This window comes from Solanum dulcamara, chromosome 5, assembly GCF_947179165.1.
Source record: "Solanum dulcamara chromosome 5, daSolDulc1.2, whole genome shotgun sequence".
Taxonomy (NCBI): domain Eukaryota; kingdom Viridiplantae; phylum Streptophyta; class Magnoliopsida; order Solanales; family Solanaceae; genus Solanum; species Solanum dulcamara.
Genome location: NC_077241.1, coordinates 40,401,683 through 40,421,237, shown reverse-complemented (window position 1 = coordinate 40,421,237; position 19,555 = coordinate 40,401,683). Strand labels below are relative to the sequence as shown.

General features: G+C 38.1%; 1 protein-coding gene and 1 long non-coding RNA gene across 2 annotated transcripts; both read left to right on the top strand.

The window, feature by feature from the left end:
- Positions 1-10,283: 10,283 nt before the first annotated feature.
- On the top strand, positions 10,284-12,345 carry LOC129888282 (uncharacterized). The gene is made up of 3 exons (XR_008766612.1): positions 10,284-10,457; positions 11,243-11,293; positions 12,263-12,345. It is a non-coding gene; the product is annotated as an uncharacterized LOC129888282 (long non-coding RNA).
- Positions 12,346-16,356: 4,011 nt separating this feature from the next.
- Positions 16,357-17,823, top strand: LOC129890554 (uncharacterized). Its single transcript, XM_055966088.1, has 3 exons — positions 16,357-16,525; positions 16,823-16,989; positions 17,161-17,823. The coding sequence occupies exons 1-3, from the start codon at positions 16,357-16,359 to the stop codon at positions 17,821-17,823; spliced, it is 999 nt and encodes a 332-aa protein (XP_055822063.1).
- The last annotated feature ends 1,732 nt before the right edge of the window (positions 17,824-19,555 follow it).

The window sequence follows — 19,555 nt, the reverse complement described above, 5'->3', positions numbered from 1 at the left end:
TGGTCTATAAAGATCCTTTGTTCGCTTCCTAAGGCTTCCGGTATAATTCCGAGGCCCGTTGTGGAGTTTGGCTCAAAATAGTCCTTGGGTGTGGGACCTACTTTCAGTCGTAAGGGCCTCGTATAGAAATTTCAAATGTGTCATTGAGTCCACATTGTCAAATTTAGTGGGGTAGCATATCTCATTTACACGCTTGGGATTCCAAATGAGTTTCGAGCACCCCATCAAAATATTCAAATTTGAAAAATATCAGCTTTTTAGCTGATATCTGGTGCAAGGAGTTTTTCTCTCCGCGATCGTAGGCCCTTGGCCACATTCACGGAGGTTTTGGAAGTTGCTCTTCGTGTTCACGGGGCCTTGGCCGCATTCATAGAGGTGTGAGAACTTTACCTCTGCGATCGTGGTCCTCTAGGTGCGTTCGCGAATGTCAAGTTTCTTGGCCTCTGCATTTGGGGAGCACTGCAACCGCGTTTGCGAAGGCCATTGACATGGTCTTTTAAATGAAGACACCGATAAATTCAGCTTGTCTTCCAAACTTTAAACATTGTTTTCTCCATCATCTTAAGGTCAAATTGGGCTATTCAAATGTCCAATTTCATGGGAATTTTGTGAGGAATTGGGTGGTGAGCTCAGAAACATGAGGAGAAGCTTCGTATGAGGTAAGAATTCTTTTTTATCCACTGCTACAGTGATTTTCGGAGTTGTATTTTATTAAAATTATGGAGGTTGTAACTTGGTCAATTTAAATCCAATTTGAGTGTTTTTTTAGGCTAGATTGTGGGTTTTTTTGCAATAATCATCGGAGTGTAATTTTTTTGGGTTGGAAGGGTCTTGTGTTTTTGGAATTAGACGATCAACAAGCTGCTATTTTCTTCTTTAGTTTGGATTTTAATGAATTTTCGTTGTATGCTTGTTTTGCATAGTTTTCCAACCCTAAATTGTTTTGTAATGTTGATTTGTGAGATCGGGGTGACGTTTAGAATCTATTTTGTGGTCAATTCTGGAATTCCAGATGTGAGTCCCACTTTCCCCATTATAGACTCCGAAATTGGGCCATCTTTGAATTCGATAATTTTAGTGTCATAACGATCGTATTGACGAAGTCCTTAATATTTTGTTTGCGTGATGGCGATTGGAGGCAATTTTGAGGATGAGAGCTTTATTGTGGTGGATTCATAGCGCGCGTGATCGGCTTTGAGGTAGGCTACGGTCTCCCCCTTTTGACTGAACTCTATTAGATATTGTGTAGTATACTTTACATGTGACTTAGGTGAGTATTTGATGAGATTCACATTCTCCTCACCCGATCCTGTTTTCTTGTTCTTGGGTAAGCCTTAGGCTGGAATAGTCCCATGAATTTATTAGATTAAGTTTTAAGCTTGGTTGAGGTGGTGACATAGCATTTATTAGACTTTTTAAGATCAATATTGATGGACTTAGGCTATGTTTGAGCCTTAGGCGCCTTATCATGTGGTTGTTACCCTCATAGCTAGGCATAACTTTGGTAGGGCATATTATGGATAGGATAACCCATTTATGCTAGTGCTTGAGACCTCTAAGGATCATCAAGCCGTAGGTTTGTCTTAATGGTGCTAGTTGAGAGTTGAGGTGGCTTATTTTGGGGTAAGGCATCGTACCTAGAGATATTTCTCCCCCTTTATGATTTAAAGCCATGCCTCGATTTCGCTTTTGTTTAGTAATAGGCTTATGATGCCATCTTATCTATTATCTATTATTAGGCCTGAGGTCGTCTCTGAAGAACAATTGGATCCTAGGTTATTCCCTTGAATTGTTGTATACTAGGACCTGATATATCTTTATGGCTATGTGTATCTTGTTATGATGCTGGTGATGGCATGCTTGCATTGTTTGACCATATTCACTCATTTTGTGGTATGATCCTAGTATTTCATTAGTTTTTCACTACTGTTTTGAGAAGGATTTCTCACACTTTTTCTACTTTTAAACTTGTTTTAATGGGAGTCATACCACTTGGATACTTGGATACTTGGACACTAGTTTTGGAAACTTATGAGGCCTCAGGGACGTGCTCCTTTTTCTACTTGAGGCATTAGAGACATCTGGATGCGCTCAGTTTTACTTGGCTATTCGGCGCATCGATGCCCTTTCTTAGTTCACTGATGCCCCCGAGTTTACTCTTGCTAGTTGGGCCATTCCCTTGGGACTTTACTAGCTGGGTGGGTGGCCTCTTTTCAGGGTGGTCATGGTTGAGGTTATTAGTTTACTGATATTCAGCGCGGCGACGCCCTTTCTACATCGGCTTGGCTTCTCTAACAACTATAGGGATACTATATATCTATGTATCCAAGCAGTGTATACGGACTTCTAAGTCCCATATGGGCCCTTCTAGCTAGTGCACCACTGAACTAGATAAGGGTGTCTCATTGGTCCCACCTTGAAAGCCAGGAGCCGGGGTGGGTCTATACACTTATTGTTGTTGTTCTGTGTGACCCACCGATGATGTCACTAGTTTTTACTATAGACTTGCATTCATTAGCATGGAATATAACCAGAATACTTGTATGGAGTGGTCCCCCAATTTTTGAGGCTACAGGGGTATGTTTTCATTATTTGTACCTTTCGAGGGTATAGGCGTCTGGTTGGTTATTGACTGATTATACTTTCTCTTATCCCTTGTTGTACTTGTAGCTGGTGCCTTTGGTTGTATTGATAGATGGTTTACGTAGAATTTGAGTTAGATTATGGTTGGTAATTCCTACTAGGCTCAGTAAGAATAGTTCCGAAGTGATAATGTGGTTAGAGTTGTTAGTTAGCACTGTACTTTCATTAGTAGACTTTTATGATGCCTTCTTCCCATTGATAGGTTGTTTGATTGCATTCCAGGTGTGTTCATTGACTCTATTTCTTTATCTATATTTCAGTCTTCTTGCCTTTTGTTTCTGTCATGCTTGTGATAATTCCTGATTAGTTACTTGTGCAGTATTTACCTGCTCATATGTTAATTATACTTGCTTTATCTCTGAAGCTCAGTTGTCCTATGCCTATTGAGTACCATTCTTTGATACTCATTCTACACTTATGCCCCCTGCAGATCATAGTACGGGTCATTGATGTTGATTTGGACTAGTGTGGAACAGCTTCTACTTGGAGATTTGGTGAGCTCCTGACATTCGGAGTTGCTGATTTCTATCCATGCCAGATGAGGACTAGTGTTTACTTGCTTTCAAAGACTGTCTGTACTCACACTGTATTTGTAAAAGCCTTGTACTTCTATTTTGGTTTAGATGCTCAATTATTGACTAATGGCAGGTTTTGGGGTGGTTTCTTGTAATTGTTTCAATCATCCTCTTTCTTCTTATTATTACTTACTTTCTTCCTATTTATTCATCTTTCGCTTGATAGCCCATACTCTTTGGTTTCAGGCTATGGTTTAAGGGTTAGGCTTACCTGCGGGTGGGTGTTAGCAGGTGTCATCATACCTAAGAAATTGGGTCGTGACAGGTGCTTACTTCAAAGATAAGTTTTCTGAGGGTAAAGACCCATCTACAAAAAATGTGAAGACTTCAATCCATAAGGAATTGGGTTACAAAGTCAGGTATTGGAAAGTTTGGAAGGGAAGCGGGATAGTAATGTTTTTTCTAAGGGAAACACATAAGCATGGATATGCAGTCCTTGATGTATATCATTAGATGCTTAGCACAGTAAATTCGGAAACTAAGACAATATTGAAGCTTGATGAAAATAATAAAGTATTTTTATGGCCATAGGAGCTTGGATTCTTAGTTTTAGGCATATGAGAGAGTCATAGTTGTCAATGGAACATTTTTAAAGGATAAGTACAGTGGATGGTTGTCATCTACTGTTGCACAGGATGGAGAGATCCATATTTTTAGTGGCTTTTTGTGTACTAGATTCTAAGTGTGATGCCTCCTATCGGTATTTTTTTTAGGAAATAAGAAGATATGTTGATGATATCCCTGAATTGTGCATAATGTCCGATCGACATCTAGGCATTAAAAATGATTTCAATTGTCTATTCTTTAGTTGATTATGGTTGTTGCATGTGGCACTTCATAAAAAATATCTGAAACAACTTTCACAATGAAAAAATCATCTACCACTTTTATAAAGAAATACAAACATATAGTGAAGATGGATTCACTAATCACTTCAATTAAATTAGAGATATGGTTCCAGGGGCCACATCACATGTTGAACATTTTGGATTTCATAGATGGATACTTTTTTGTCATTTTTCAAATATATTTTTAGATCTTGACATATTTAAGGTACAGTAGTTTGTAACAACTGTCGCATCTGTTGCAACAATTGCAAAATCTGCTGCAACAACCGTAAAATTTCTTGTAGTAACTAATTTAGCTGTTCATTTTTACAAATTTAATATTATGACATCAAATATTGTTGAGTCAATTAACACACTATTTGTGATGAAAGAGAATTTTTCATTTCTGTTCTATTTGATGAAATAGCAAGAAGTTTGCAGAATTTCTTTAATCAAAGACGTATGGAGTTTCTCAATGCACCAACTATCTTTTTTCCTTCGATAGAAGATGTCATTGGAAAAAAATTATTTAGGGAACAAGTTATTAGTTCATCAAATGCCAACTACAAATATGTTATTCTGGTCATGAAGCAATTGCAATGGTCGATTTAGATTGCAAATTTTATACTGGTGAAGTCTTTAATCTTGACATGATACCTTGTCCACATGATATAACAGTGCTCTTCTCGTAATATGATGAAGACTATGGGACACGTATTTATAAATATTCCTCTCCATATTATAAAGTAAAGACATCTTTTTGCATACTTGGAGGAAATTAAATTTGTTTCATTTGAAAGATCTTGGGAAATTCCTATGAAAAGTTTAGAGAGGGAAATCTTTTTCCATATGTTGAACCAGGAAAGTTGGAAAGAAAGGAAAATAAGAATATAATTATTGGAGAATCATTTTCATGCAAAAAATAACAAATATTTCATATGCAAAATGATTGGGCACAAAAGTACTACATGCTCAGAGAGGAATGCTCCATAAAAGCACTCACTTTTACTTATTATTTGTGAACTTTGTTTCATTTTCCATTCTAAACTTATCATTGTTGTTGTTGTTTGGATACTTCTGTTTTTGAATGCTTCTGCTATCAAAAAATTACATATTAAATTATTGCAGCAGTTTACAACAGTTGTAGCAGTTGAACTAATTTATTGCAGTAGTTTACAACAACCACTATAAAAATCATAGAAATTGCTAGGAAAGTCACATCCTAAATCTAGTTTAAAATAAATTAATATCATTAGATTTGATTGATCCATCTAACAAATAAGTGATTTGCTATAGCAACTAACTAACTTGCTTTAGAAAAAAATAGTAACTGCAACAAAAATTGCAACACCTCACTAAATTGCTAAATAAAATTCAGCAAATAACTAACTTGCGGATGTATTTTACACCAACTGCTAGAAGAGTCCTATCAAGTAGCTAATTCACTTATGTATTTATAGTAATTGCTATAACACTTTCAGCAACTAGCTACTAAATCTCTATTAAATCTAACTTGTAGCTTAAAATTGGTCTAACATCACTGTATTTATCAATAAATATGATTGATTCAATCAACTAATAGTCAATTTACTCAATCAAAATCGATTTACATGTGCAATTGCTCAATTGATCACACATTACTTGTCTAATAACTATCTCAATATATAATGTCACTATTGAATCTAATTTTTAATCTTGAATTAAATTAACACCGCCCTATTATCATTAGGTATGATTGACTCGTTGAACTAATAATCAATTTACTATAGTAATATCGACTTACGTGTGCAGTTTTCCAATTGATCATACATTATTTGTGTAATTACTAGCTCAACGTATAAGATCATTATTGAAAGTATTTTTACTCTTAAATTAGATTAACACTACCTTATTTATCACTAGGTGTGATTGATCCATCTAGCTAATAATTTATTTACTATGGCAACTAACTAACTTGCTATAGCAATTTTCAGCAACTACTAGATAATTCACTGTAACTCACTAACGTGTTATGAATAGTTTCAACAATTGCTAGAAGAGTCCCAACAAGTAGCTAACTTGTTTATACATTTTACAACAATTGTTGTAACACTTTCAACAACTAGCTAACTTGTTGATACACTTTACAACAATTATTTGTTGATGTATGTTACAACAATTGCCAAAAGAGTTTCAACAATTGTTATAATTCAGTGCTACAACACTTTTGGCAACTAGCTAACTTACTACGACATATTCAATTACAATATTTACTAAATTTATTTTTTGGTCTTAAATTGGACTAACAACACCCCACTTATCATTAGATATGATTTTTAGGAGAGTTAGGACTACTTTTAGAAGTCAGGCGATCCATCACACTTGCTGATGTATTTTACAATAATTGCTAAAAATATTTCAGCAAATATCTAACTTGTTGAGGCATTTTACATTTATTGTTAAATAAAATTAAGCTAATAATTAACTTGATGTTGTATTTTATAATAATTGCTAGAACAATTCCAGCAAGTACCTAACTTGTTGATGTATATAACAATAATTGCCAGAAGAGTTTCAACAATTTCTATGATTCAATAGCTACCACAACAAAATTTAACAAGTGAAAAATAATAAACACCAATTATAATTTGAAACAAATTGTAATATTCAATACAAAAATTAGCATTTAAATAATTCTAACTAATTCAAACATTCAATAAACTAATCACAAAATACAATTAAAATATATTATTTTTGATTCAATTAGGGCACCAAATTCTTCTCAACACCACCATCAACCTCCATCTCCAGTGCACCATCTACAAATTATTGATTCTTCGTAGACTCCATTAGTTTTTTCTTGGCAGTTTTTAATATATTTGAAATTTCTCTTTTCCTCTTTTAGAGTTGAAAAAAATATATGGCAACGAGATATTTGATGATGGAATGATATCTCTCTTAGACATTATAGTATTGACGACTTGCTCTAAAGGCTCCACCTTTGTAACCAATAATTCATTCCTCTCAGCCTTTTACACATTCACAAGAAGAACAAGTCACTTTAGGTGCATCAATATTAAAAGATTTATTCATTGTGAATGGAGTTTGAGTATCTCCTCTGCCAACACCACCAGTATCACTACCGACAACTAGAGAAGATTCTCCTATTCCACTACCACCACAAAGATCATCAAAATCATTATTCACAATTAGAGAAGATCCTCATCTTCCATCGGCACCAGCATCGGTACCACCAACACCCATAACATCTGTCAGAACATCATCAACAACTTTTGAATCATTGAATTCATCATCAACTCCAACGAAATCACTTTTAATGGTTCTCACTCCGATCAAATCTTTCACTAATTTTTCAACTTTTAGTTTCTTGTTTCTTGACTTCCAAAGGTACAAATCCAATCAAAACGTTTATTTGCTCTCACTTTCAGTAGAAAGTATCCACGGATGTACAATCTACATGTAGAATGCAATTATTTTAGCAAATATTGTAAAGTATGAAAATTATTAAATAAAATTATCTCAATAAAGTACAATTAACATCTGACTTCAAAAATTATAGCTATGGAGATCAGAGCCTAGTCAAGAAATAAATACCAGTAATGTGGTTGTTGCTCTTTCTAAGAAGTCTGAGGAGGGGGGAGTAGAGGAGCCTAGTGTTGGTGATGAAGGCAGTGCTAAGAAGGTGAGTCCTAAGAAGCAAGCTATTGGCAAGATAGATCAACATCATACCTCTACCAAAGAATGGATCAATCAAGCATTTGTGAATCATAAGGGGATGGGAAGTGAAGTGAGTGGAAATCTGAGTGGCAACAATTCACAACAACAAGAGGGAGAAAGGAATGCGACAACAACACCTGCACTAATTGGAGAGAAATCATAGTTGAAATAAATGGAGGAGTCTATAAATAGAGATAATGGTGAAGTTGAGATATCACAGTTAAATACAAATAGTATACCAATTGAGAAGGAGGTAATTTATGATGCCTTGTTGGTAGCAACATATTATGAGGCACATGTATAGGATCTATGAATGGTGAAAAAAATAGTAGAAGCTACCTACCAGATACCCCTTAAGATTGTGAGGCTAGGTTTCCACCTGAAACAATAGCAAATCAGGAGACATCACTTATGCAGAAGTCTGTGAACACAACATTAATACCTAGTAATGGTGGTTTGAAATTAGAACCAATGGACAAACAACATGCATTGGTACCTCGTCAATCTTTTAATAACAAGGTGGTAGGTAGTCAGATTATATATAATGAGGCAGAGATAAAAGAAGACAATGAGGGGGATGAGAGTGATCAAATTGAAGCAAAGATTTGTCAAGAAGCAGGTTTATCACCTCTAGTTTATCAAAAGGCAAAAAAGGTCAAACTAAGAGGGACAAAGATGTAAGACCCCAGAACATGGAAAGTTGGAACCAAGGAGAAAATTATAAATTTTGGACTAACCTCATGAGTCACTCTACGATTCGTAGAGCCTTCTACGACTCGTAAGAGTGAGTCGTAGAGTGAGCCTCAGAGCCTGTTTAGGACCTTGCTTAGGAGTATCCCTACGACTCAGCAAGACGAGTCATCATCCTATTGACAAGTCATAAGAATGACTCATTGAAAAGCTTTAGAGGCTCAATAGCTTCCAGGTTTCCAAACCTGTAGGACAACTGACATTCATGAATCGCAATGAAGACTACGAGTCATAACAATGAGTCGTAACCAAACCATAAAAGCCTTAGTTGCAAAATTTCTCAGGATCAAGTCTACGACTTGACAGGACGAATCATAGAAGCTTTGACAACTCATAGAGGTGAGTCATAACAAAACATCAGAGACTAGATTTTCAAGGTGTTTCTAAAACATTCCGGATGAGTCGTCAAGATGACTCCTCATTTTTCCTACAACTCGTAGAGTCACTTCGTAGGTTCGAATTTAAGTTTTAGTAAAAGGCAATTATGTCTTTTCCCAAAGTTTGGTTTAATGAACCTAGTTATTTTTATGGCCAAGTTCTAAGTTTATATAAGTTCAATTTTTCAAAATTCCCTCTATTCTAAATCATTCTTCAAAAATTCTCCTAAGGCAAGACCAAAGGGTTCTCTCAAGCTCTCCTTCAAATTCCAAGCTTGGGTTTCAAGTTCTTCAAAGGTTCTTCTTCAATTTTGAATATATTTTAACAAGGTATGTGGAGACTGATCCATAGGTCCCTTTCACCCAAGGAGTCCTAAGGTTTCCTCAAAGTTATTCTTCAATTTCAAATTATTTATGAACCCTAGTTTTGATGAATTGCATTGGGCTTTTTCAATTTCGTTTTGAATTGTTATCAATGACTATTCCAAGCATGTTTCTACATGAATTGCATATTTTTAAGTTGAATTATGAATTCCCGTTCATAAAGCTATTTCAAATTATGATTATGAGTTAAAGATGATTTTCATGAGTTGATTATGAGTTCAATGATTTTCAAACAAAGTTGTCATCAATGAAGTTGAGATTATGATTTAATGATGAAAGTTATGATGATGATCAATTATGATCCAAAATAGTTATTATGGTATGTTAAGTACAATTCTCATACAATCATACTAAAATGGTGATAAGGACAATTCCCATTGAAGTTATGGATTCAGATGAATCACTAAAGTTAATGAGCTACTCCTAATATGTTTTATTAAGATAGATTGAAAGGTAGTTACTATCTTCCCCTATAATATTTATGATCATGTTTTAATGAATTTTGTTGGGATATTGACTAAGCATTGAGTGGATTTCTTGGTGGGGTTCGATCTAGTAATGCAGTTAGTTACCCAAGAGAATCCTAGTACCAACCTAAAGTCCCAAACTACGTTGTCCAAGTAGGTTGCTGTTACATCTCGCACCTTTGCGCATTCGGAAAGAGGAAAAAATATTTTTGGCTTGCAAAGAATGAGGTTGTGAATTATTTTATTTATTTCAATTAGTACCGGTGTGATGTTCATGAAAAAAGAATGGTGTGGAAATACGGAGGAAGACCGAGGGCAAAAAAAAAATTGGAAATTTTGGAAACTAATTTTGTGAATTACTAGTAAGACTTATAGTTGGGCTCAAAATAATAATAATAAGGAATAAGAGAAATTAGGGCCCAATACATGATATGGCCCAAGCCTTGAAAATTTAGTTCATTAATTATATTGGCCCATCATCTATTTAGTATATGTGTCTCTAGAAGTTTCAAGACTTCCAAAGAGAGCTAAGTCATCTTCCAAGAGAAAAAGAGACCGATACTAGAGGAAGAAAAGGGAAAAAATTCCAAGTTTTTCAACTTTGATCCAAAAATCTTGTCTTCTTGAATTCTTGTCAAGTTCGAGGCCCTCTTCAACGTAGTATAATTAATTGAGCGAGAAAATTTCATTTGTGGCAAGTCGAAAATTGAAGAAAAGGTAAGAACTCTATCTTTTTATGTTATGGAAGAAGTCTATGTGTTGTAGCTAGTGGAATTAAGTGAAAATCATGTAATTATGATGTATGTGGGTGTGTGACCATGTGGGTGTGCAAGTGGGTGTGTGTGGTCATGTGGTGTGATGGTTTGGAGAAGAGGAATTGAACTTTATTTAGCTTGTTAGTGGTGTCGTTATGGCGATTATGGTGTAACTAAAAGTTTAATGATTCGAGATTGCATTGAAATTGGTTATAAGTTGTTATAGAGAATTATGTGATTTTAGTATAGTTTTTGTGTAATTATAGAAATAGAATTCTAGTATGTGGATTATTGTTATTCTTAATGAATTTGGAGGGAGACAATGCAATTTGGTAGTTTCGTTACATTCGTAGAAGTTTTGGGTGGATTATGGTTTTGGTGGAATTCTTACATATTGTATGGCATAATGTTAACTTCTTTCGAATTATGATTACGTGGTCTTGAGCTAGTAAATGAATATGAAATGTTGATATTAGTTTGAAGGTGAGGTGAAATAGAACTTGTGGCCTTATGTGACAAAAGAGAAGAAGAAGAAAGATTTTTAGTGTAAATTGTGCTTTGTAGTAATTGTTGATATTGTTGGTATGCTTGTGGGTGTTGTTGTTGATATTCTAGCTGAGTTAAATTATCGGGGATGTTGAATTTATAGGGGAGGTGCTGCCCAAATTTTTGTAGGCAAGTAAAGAAAAAAAAAATTGAACTCTTAAAGGCTTATAATTTACAATTGGTAATTGTGACCATTTGTAGATTTTGGAAGAAACGGGATTTGAATTTGAGTGAGCGTAAGAAGCGGATAAGGTATGTAAAGTTCCTCTTTTTCTTGTTTTGGCATATCCTAAGTGTAGTAGGTTGTAATTTGAGTCTCGGGAAAAACTCTACTCATGAGAATCCAAGCTTAAATTTCCTAGAAATCCATTCAGTGAAATTAAATTAAAAATTCATATATGTTGAAAAGAAACATGCAAATATCCGTAACTTCTACTTATATGACCGCATCATCCTACAACCTTGATAGATGACTCCGTAGGGCCAAATGTTTGAAATTTATGTACGCCACCTCGGCTTGGCCAAAGGTGGGCCCACTAGCTCCGAAATTCACCTAGTTCTCCTATCTAGTTTATTCTGATATAACATAAAAGGATAACTTTTGCCCATGAGTTTTCCTACAAAAACTAAGAATAAAATAATAATATCCTGATCGTCCCCTTATGTTCTAATACCCGTTTTGGGACTGTAAACATAATTTCAGAAATGTTTGATATATATATGTGCTGCATTAGTTTCTCACTACTCCGCTCGTGCATATTACTATGATATCATTCGCCGGAACCTGGGCCGGCTTTGTAATCGTGCGCCCTATAATATACTCGGCAGTATGATGTGTTACGGGTCCCGACACCTCACCATAGGGCCGAGTACCGTCTATGGTGACATGATGTGACATGGCATATGATATGTTCTGATGATATGGCATGCTGTGATGATACGATATGTTTGGGGTTGGTACGGAGATTCGAAACCTTCTGGAGTATGATGTGTTGTGGCACCAGTGTCAGGGTGGTGACCACGTTCTTATGCCTTATGCATGATTTTACTTGCATTATGTACATATGTTTTCAGTACAGATTTTGATGTTCTGGTTTGGTATGTGCTCTGTGTACCCTCCCTTTCAGTTATGATTTATATTCCTTACACGTGTGCTTTACATATTCAGTACATATTTCGTACTGACCCCCTTTCTTCGGGGGCTGCGTTACATGCCTGCAGGTATAGACGTTCTGGATCCATCGGCGTAGGCTGCATACCTTCTTCTACTACAGAGTGCTCTATTGACTCGGAGCCGCATTTTGGTATATGCCTTTCTGATGTACACACTCTTATGTATTTGAATATTTGGGTATGGCGGGGTCTTATCCCGTCATATGTTTTCGTTATGCTTTGGTAGAGGCCTGTAGACATAGGTGTGGGTCATGGGTCGTGTATGTTCGTTCGCGTATGATTTGTATCTTAATGCGGCCCCTTTTGTTATAATGGCCAAAACGGCCCATATGTTTGTATATATATACGTATCCGGTGATGCACCCTTCGTTGCCCCTTTTTGGTTTGATAAATTATTTTCTGCACACGCGGCTACTGAAATTAAGGATAGCCTGTTATTCTGATTGAGACTAATATTAAATTGGAATTATTTTGTAATATGATAATTTGGTATGTAAGTTCGTTTGGGTGTCCTAATAGGGCACCAGTCGCGGCCCACGGGGCTGGGTCATGACAAAAGTGGTATCAGAGCGGTTTGTCCTCGGAGTGTCTACAGGCCATGTCTCGTAGAGTCCTGTTTATCGGTGTATTGTGCACCACATCTATAAATAGGAGGCTGCAGGACATTTAGGGTGTTACTTTTCTTTGAATCTTAGATCATGCGTGAGAGCTATGCTATTAGGATGAATTCCTTTTCTAATCGGCTGTTGTATTTTTCAGTGATGCCTCCAAAGAATGCAATGGCGGCCCAGAAGGGCAAAGCAGTGGTTGGATGGACGAGTCGAAGGCCGAGAGCTACCCGGGCTCGTGCTCAGACTATGCCAAATGTTATGCCCCAGTCAGAAGGGTCTGCTACACCACCACCGGAGGAGCCTGGAGCAGCTCCCCCATTAGCTCCAGAGGCTCCAGCGCCCGAGCCTCCAACTCCTCAGCCTGGGGCGGAGGATAGGATGCTGAAGGAGGCTGTGCAGTTGCTGACGACGATAGTAGCGGGTCAGGCTCACGGACGTGGGTAGAGAGGTGATGATGATGACAGACGTGATAGTTTGAGGGTCCGCGATTTCCTAACATGTAATCCTCCAGAGTTTTTCGGGTCTAAGCCCGAGGAGGACCCCCAAGATTTTATTCGGCAGATGCAGCACTCATTGAGACTGGTCAGGGCTTCTGAGACTGAGTCTGTTGAGTTAGCTTCACACAGGTTACGGCATATTGCGATTAACTGGTATGAGTCCTCGGAGCTGTCCAGGGGCGAGAGTGCTCCCCCAGCGGTATGAGATGAGTTTGCAGCTGCCTTCCTTAGCCATTTATTGCCCCCGGAGCTACGGCGGGCGAGAGTTGATAGATTTTTACAGCTGAGGCAGCGAGGCAGGAGTGTTCGAGAGTACAGCTTGGAGTTTGATTCTCTGGCTCGATATGCACCTACTATTGTAGCTCATATGGAGGACAGGATGCATCGGTACGTGATAGGGTTAGATCGTTATTTGGTTGACAGTTGTATGGCGATGGCATCTCAGGTCGGCATGGATATTGGCCGACTACAGGCCTATGCGCAGGGAATGGAGGACCGGGACAGGGGAGATTATTCTGGTAGAGATCGTGACAGGAGGCCGCCTAAGAGGTCCAGATTAGTGGGGTATTCCAGAGATTTTCAAGGCGGGCAGCCTCAGCAGCAGTCCGGTAGATATCTTCCTCTGTTAAGTCGGAGTACGTAGTCCGCCGTTAGACGACTTGATGGTGCAGGGCCGTCTGGGGCCGGCCAGAGTTCCAGAGCATCAGGTCCACAGACGAGCAGAGGTTCTGGTCAGTCCAGGCCCCCTATGCCTCGGTGTTCTTATTATGGGAGATCACATCCCGGGGAGTGCTACCGAGCTACAGAAGCCTGCTTTTCTTGCGGCCGTCAAGGCCATATCATGCGAGATTGTCCGTTGGTGAGTGGTGCAGCTGGCGTAGTTCAGCCGACAGGATCAGTTGCTGGTTAATCGTCTACCCCTCCAGCTGTACGTTCTGCGGGATGAGGTATGCCATCACTGGCGGGTCGTAGTCGAAGTTGTGGTGGGGTTTCTGATTCTAGCGGTCCTTCGAAACGCATATATGCATTGGCTAGCCGCTAGGATCAGGAGGCGTCGCCAAATATTGTCAAGGGTACATTATTGGTTTTCTCTCGATCTGTATATGCATTGATTGATCCCGGATCTACTTTATCATATATCTCTTCGCTCGTTGCTAGTAAAATTGGAATAACTCCCAAACCTATAGAGCCATTTGAGGTAGCTACACCAGTTGGGGATTTTATTATAGCTAGGCAGGCATATAAGGATTGTTCTGTGATTATATGTGATTGTTGTACTAAAGCTGATTTGGTGGAATTAGATATGATCGAATTTGATGTTATTATGGGGATGGACTGGTTAGCTTCCTGTTATGCTAATGTCGACTGCCGGAAAAAGGTAGTTCGGTTTCAATTTCCAGGAGAACCAGTGGTAGAATGGGCAGGAAGTACAGCATCACCAAGGGGTAAGTTTATTTCATACCTCAAGGCGAAAAAGATGATTCAAAAAGGCTATATTTATCATTTGGTTCGGGTATATGATACTAAGGCCGAGACACCTGTTCTCCAATCAGTTCCGGTAGTCAATGAATTCCCAGATGTATTTCCGGAAGAGCTTCCAGGCCTTCCCCCTGAACGGGAGGTAGAGTTCATGATAGATTTACTATCGGCTACTCAACCTATATCCATCCCTCCGTATAGAATGGCGCCGAGGGAATTAAAAGAATTGAAAGAGCAACTGAAAGACTTATTAGACAAAGGCTTCATTAGGCCCAGCACATCGCCCTGGGGAGCGCCGGTATTATTTGTAAGGAAGAAAGATGGGTCACTGCGGATGTGTATTGACTACAGATAATTAAATAAGGTGACCATAAAAAATAAATACCCCCTCCCCCGGATTGACGATTTATTTGATCAGTTGCTGGGTTCCAAATATTTTTCAAAGATTGATTTACGTTCGGGCTACCATCAGGTACGGGTACGAGAGGCAGATATTCCAAAGACTGCTTTCAGGACCCGATATGGGCATTATGAATTCAGGGTGATGTCTTTTGGGCTAACTAATGCTCCAGCGGTGTTTATGGACTTGATGAATCGGGTATTTCGGCTGTACCTTGATATGTTCGTGATTATATTTATTGATGATATTTTAGTTTACTCATGATCAGCAGAAGCACATTCCGATCATCTGAGAACAGTACTCAGCATACTTTGACAACAAAAATTATATGCTAAATTCTCTAAATGTGAATTCTGGTTAACCTCCGTGGCATTCCTAGGGCATATTGTTGGAGCAGATGGCATTCGGGTCGATACATAAAAGATTGAGGCTGTACAAAATTGGCCCAGGCCTACCACACCGACAGAGGTACGCAGTTTTCTGGGGTTAGCTGGGTATTATAGAAGATTTGTAGAAAATTTTGCTTCTATTGCGACACCCTTAACAAAGCTAACTCAGAAGGCAGCAAAATTTCATTGGACTGATGCTTGTGAATGCAGTTTTCGATTGCTGAAGGAAAAGTTGATTACAGCTCCAGTTTTAGCTCTTCCAGAGGGGTCAGAGGGGTATGTCATTTATTGTGATGCTTTGGGTATTGGGATAGGTTGCGTGTTAATGCAGCACGATCGAGTCATAGCTTATGCTTCCCGACAGCTTAGACCGCACGAGAGAAATTATCCCACTCATGATTTAGAATTAGCCGCGGTGATTCATGCCTTGAAGATGTGGCGGCATTATTTATATGGGGTCCACGTTGATATTTATATGGACCACAAGAGCCTCCAATATATTTTTAAGCAAAAAGAGCTAAATTTGCAGCAGAGAAGATGGCTTGAATTATTGAAAGATTATGATGTCGATATTTTGTATCATCCAGGGAAAGCCAATGTGGTAGCTGATGCACTTAGCCGCAAGTCTATGAGCAGTTTAACCGACGTGCCACCAGAAAAGAAAGAATTGGTTCGTGAGATTAATCAGTTAGCCAGCCTTGGAGTTCGTTTGGCCGATTCTGGAGATACCGGGATTTCTATCTGAGATATTGTTGAATCATCACTTATGGAAGAGGTAAAACGGCGGCAGTTCGAGGATCCCAATTTGTTACAGTACAAAAATGTGGCTTTTAACAAAGAAAGGACTCAGTTCAAAATTTTGTCTGATGGGGTATTATTATGTGAAGGCAGGATATGTGTACCTGACGTTGCAGGGCTGCGGCAGCAAATTATGGGCGAGGCACATAATGCCCGATATTCTATTCATCCTGGATCCACAAAAATGTATCATGATCTCAAATGTTTATATTGGTGGGACGGGATGAAAAGAGACATTGCAGAGTTTGTTGGTCAGTGTTCTAACTGTCAGCAAGTCAAGATCGAGCATCAAAAGCCCGCTGGATTACTATAGCAAATGGAAATTCCCGCTTTGAAGTGGGAAAGAATTAATATGGATTTTGTTACACGATTACCACGCACTCTACGCAGATATGATTCTATTTGGGTTATTGTTGATAGATTAACAAAATCAGCCCATTTTCTTCCTGTTCGGACTACGTATTCGGCTGGGGATTATGCTAGATTATATATTAAGGAGATAGTAAGGCTCCATGGAGTTCCTGTATCTATTATAACTGACAGAGGTGCCCAATTTACGGTTAACTTCTGGAGATCGTTCCAGGAAGGATTAGGGACTCAGGTGAGTCTTAGCACCGTATTTCATCCTCAATCCGATGGATAGGCCAAGCGCACTATTCAGACGCTGGAAGATATGTTGCAGGCCTGTGTAATTGATTTCAAAGGTAGCTGGGATGATCATTTGCCACTTATTGAATTTGCTTATAATAATAGCTACCATTCTAGCATTTAGATGGCTCCGTATGAAGCCCTATATGGTAGGAAGTGCAGATCCCCGATTGGTTGGTTTGATGTGGGCGAGACTAAATTAATTGGGCCAGATGTGGTACAGCAAGCAGTTGATAAGGTAAAGCTTATTCGGGAGCGATTATTGGCTACCCAGAGTCGACAAAAATTATATGCAGATAAGCAACGTCAACCACTAGAGTTTCAGATTGGCGATTGGGTATTTCTGAAGGTGTCTCCCATGAAGGGTGTGATGAGGTTTGGCAAAAAGGGTAAGCTTAGTCCGCGGTATATCGGACCTTATCAGATCACCCGGAGGATAGGCGAAGTCGCCTATGAGCTAGACTTACTGTCCGATCTGGAGGCAGTGCACCCGGTATTTCATGTATCTATGCTTCATAAATGTGTTGGTGATCCTTCCAGAATATTTCCTATAGAAGATGTACAGATAACGGAAGAGCTATCTTATGAAGAACATCACGTAGTCATTTTAGATCGGCAGGTGAGAAGATTGCGCACCAAGGATGTACCCTCTGTCAAGGTTCTATGGAGGAACAATAACCGAGAGGAAATGACCTGGGAGGCTGAAAGCGAGATGAAGAAGAAATATCTGTACCTGTTTCCTATGCCGTCAGGTAACTTAAATTTCTTAATTAATTACATTAATTAGTAATTAATTATGTGTGCCGCCCATATAAAGAATCCAACCCATAAGGCTAATTTAACATTCGGGGACGAATGTTCTAAAAGAGGGGAGGATGTTACATCTCGCACCTTTGCGCATTCGGAAAGAGGAAAAAATATTTTTGGATTATTTTATTTATTTCAATTAGTACCGGTGTGATGTTCATGAAAAAAAATGGTGTGGAAATACGGAGGAAGACCGAGGGCAAAAAAAAAATTGGAAATTTTGGAAACTAATTTTGTGAATTACTAGTAAGACTTATAGTTGGGCTCAAAATAATAATAATAAGGAATAAGAGAAATTAGGGCCCAATACATGATATGGCCCAAGCCTTGAAAATTTAGTTCATTAATTATATTGGCCCATCATCTATTTAGTATATGTGTCTCTAGAAGTTTCAAGACTTCCAAAGAGAGCTAAGTCATCTTCCAAGAGAAGAAGAGACCGATACTAGAGGAAGAAAAGGGGAAAAATTCCAAGTTTTTCAACTTTGATCCAAAAATCTTATCTTCTTGAATTCTTGTCAAGTTTGAGGCCCTCTTCAACGTAGTATAATTAATTGAGCGAGAAAATTTCATTTGTGGCAAGTCGAAAATTGAAGAAAAGGTAAGAACTCTATCTTTTTATGTTATGGAAGAAGTCTATGTGTTGTAGCTAGTGGAATTAAGTGGAAATCATGTAATTATGATGTATGTGGGTGTGTGACCATGTGGGTGTGCAAGTGGGTGTGTGTGGTCATGTGGTGTGATGGTTGGGAGAAGAGGAATTGAACTTTATTTAGCTTGTTAGTGGTGTCGTTATGGCGATTATGGTGTAACTAAAAGTTTAATGATTCGAGATGGCATTAAAATTGGTTATAAGTTGTTATAGAGAATTATGTGATTTTAGTATAGTTTTTGTGTAATTATGGAAATAGAATTCTAGTATGTGGATTATTGTTATTCTTAATGAATTTGGAGGGAGACAATGCAATTTGGTAGTTTCGTTACATTCGTAGAAGTTTTGGGTGGATTATGGTTTTGGTGGAATTCTTACATATTGTATGGCATAATGTTAACTTCTTTCGAATTATGATTACGTGGTCTTGAGCTAGTAAATGAATATGAAATGTTGATATTAGTTTGAAGGTGAGGTGAAATAGAACTTGTGGCCTTATGTGACAAAAGAGAAGAAGAAGAAAGATTTTTAGTGTAAATTGTGCTTTGTAGTAATTGTTGATATTGTTGGTATGCTTGTGGGTGTTGTTGTTGATATTCTAGCCGAGTTAAATTCTCGGGGATGTTGAATTTATAGGGGAGGTGCTGCCCAAATTTTTGTAGGCAAGTAAAGGAAAAAAAAAATTGAACTCTTAAAGGCTTATAATTTACAATTGGTAATTGTGACCATTTGTAGATTTTGGAAGAAACGGGATTTGAATTTGAGTGAGCGTAAGAAGCAGATAAGGTATGTAAAGCTCCTCTTTTTCTTGTTTTGGCATATCCTAAGTGTAGTAGGTTGTAATTTGAGTCTCGGGAAAAACTCTACTCATGAGAATCCAAGCTTAAATTTCCTAGAAATCCATTCAGTGAAATTGAATTAAAAATTCATGTATGTTGAAAAGAAACATGCAAATATCCGTAACTTCTACTTATATGACCGCATCATCCTACAACCTTGATAGATGACTCTGTAGGGCCAAATGTTTGAAATTTATGTACGCCACCTCAGCTTGGCCAAA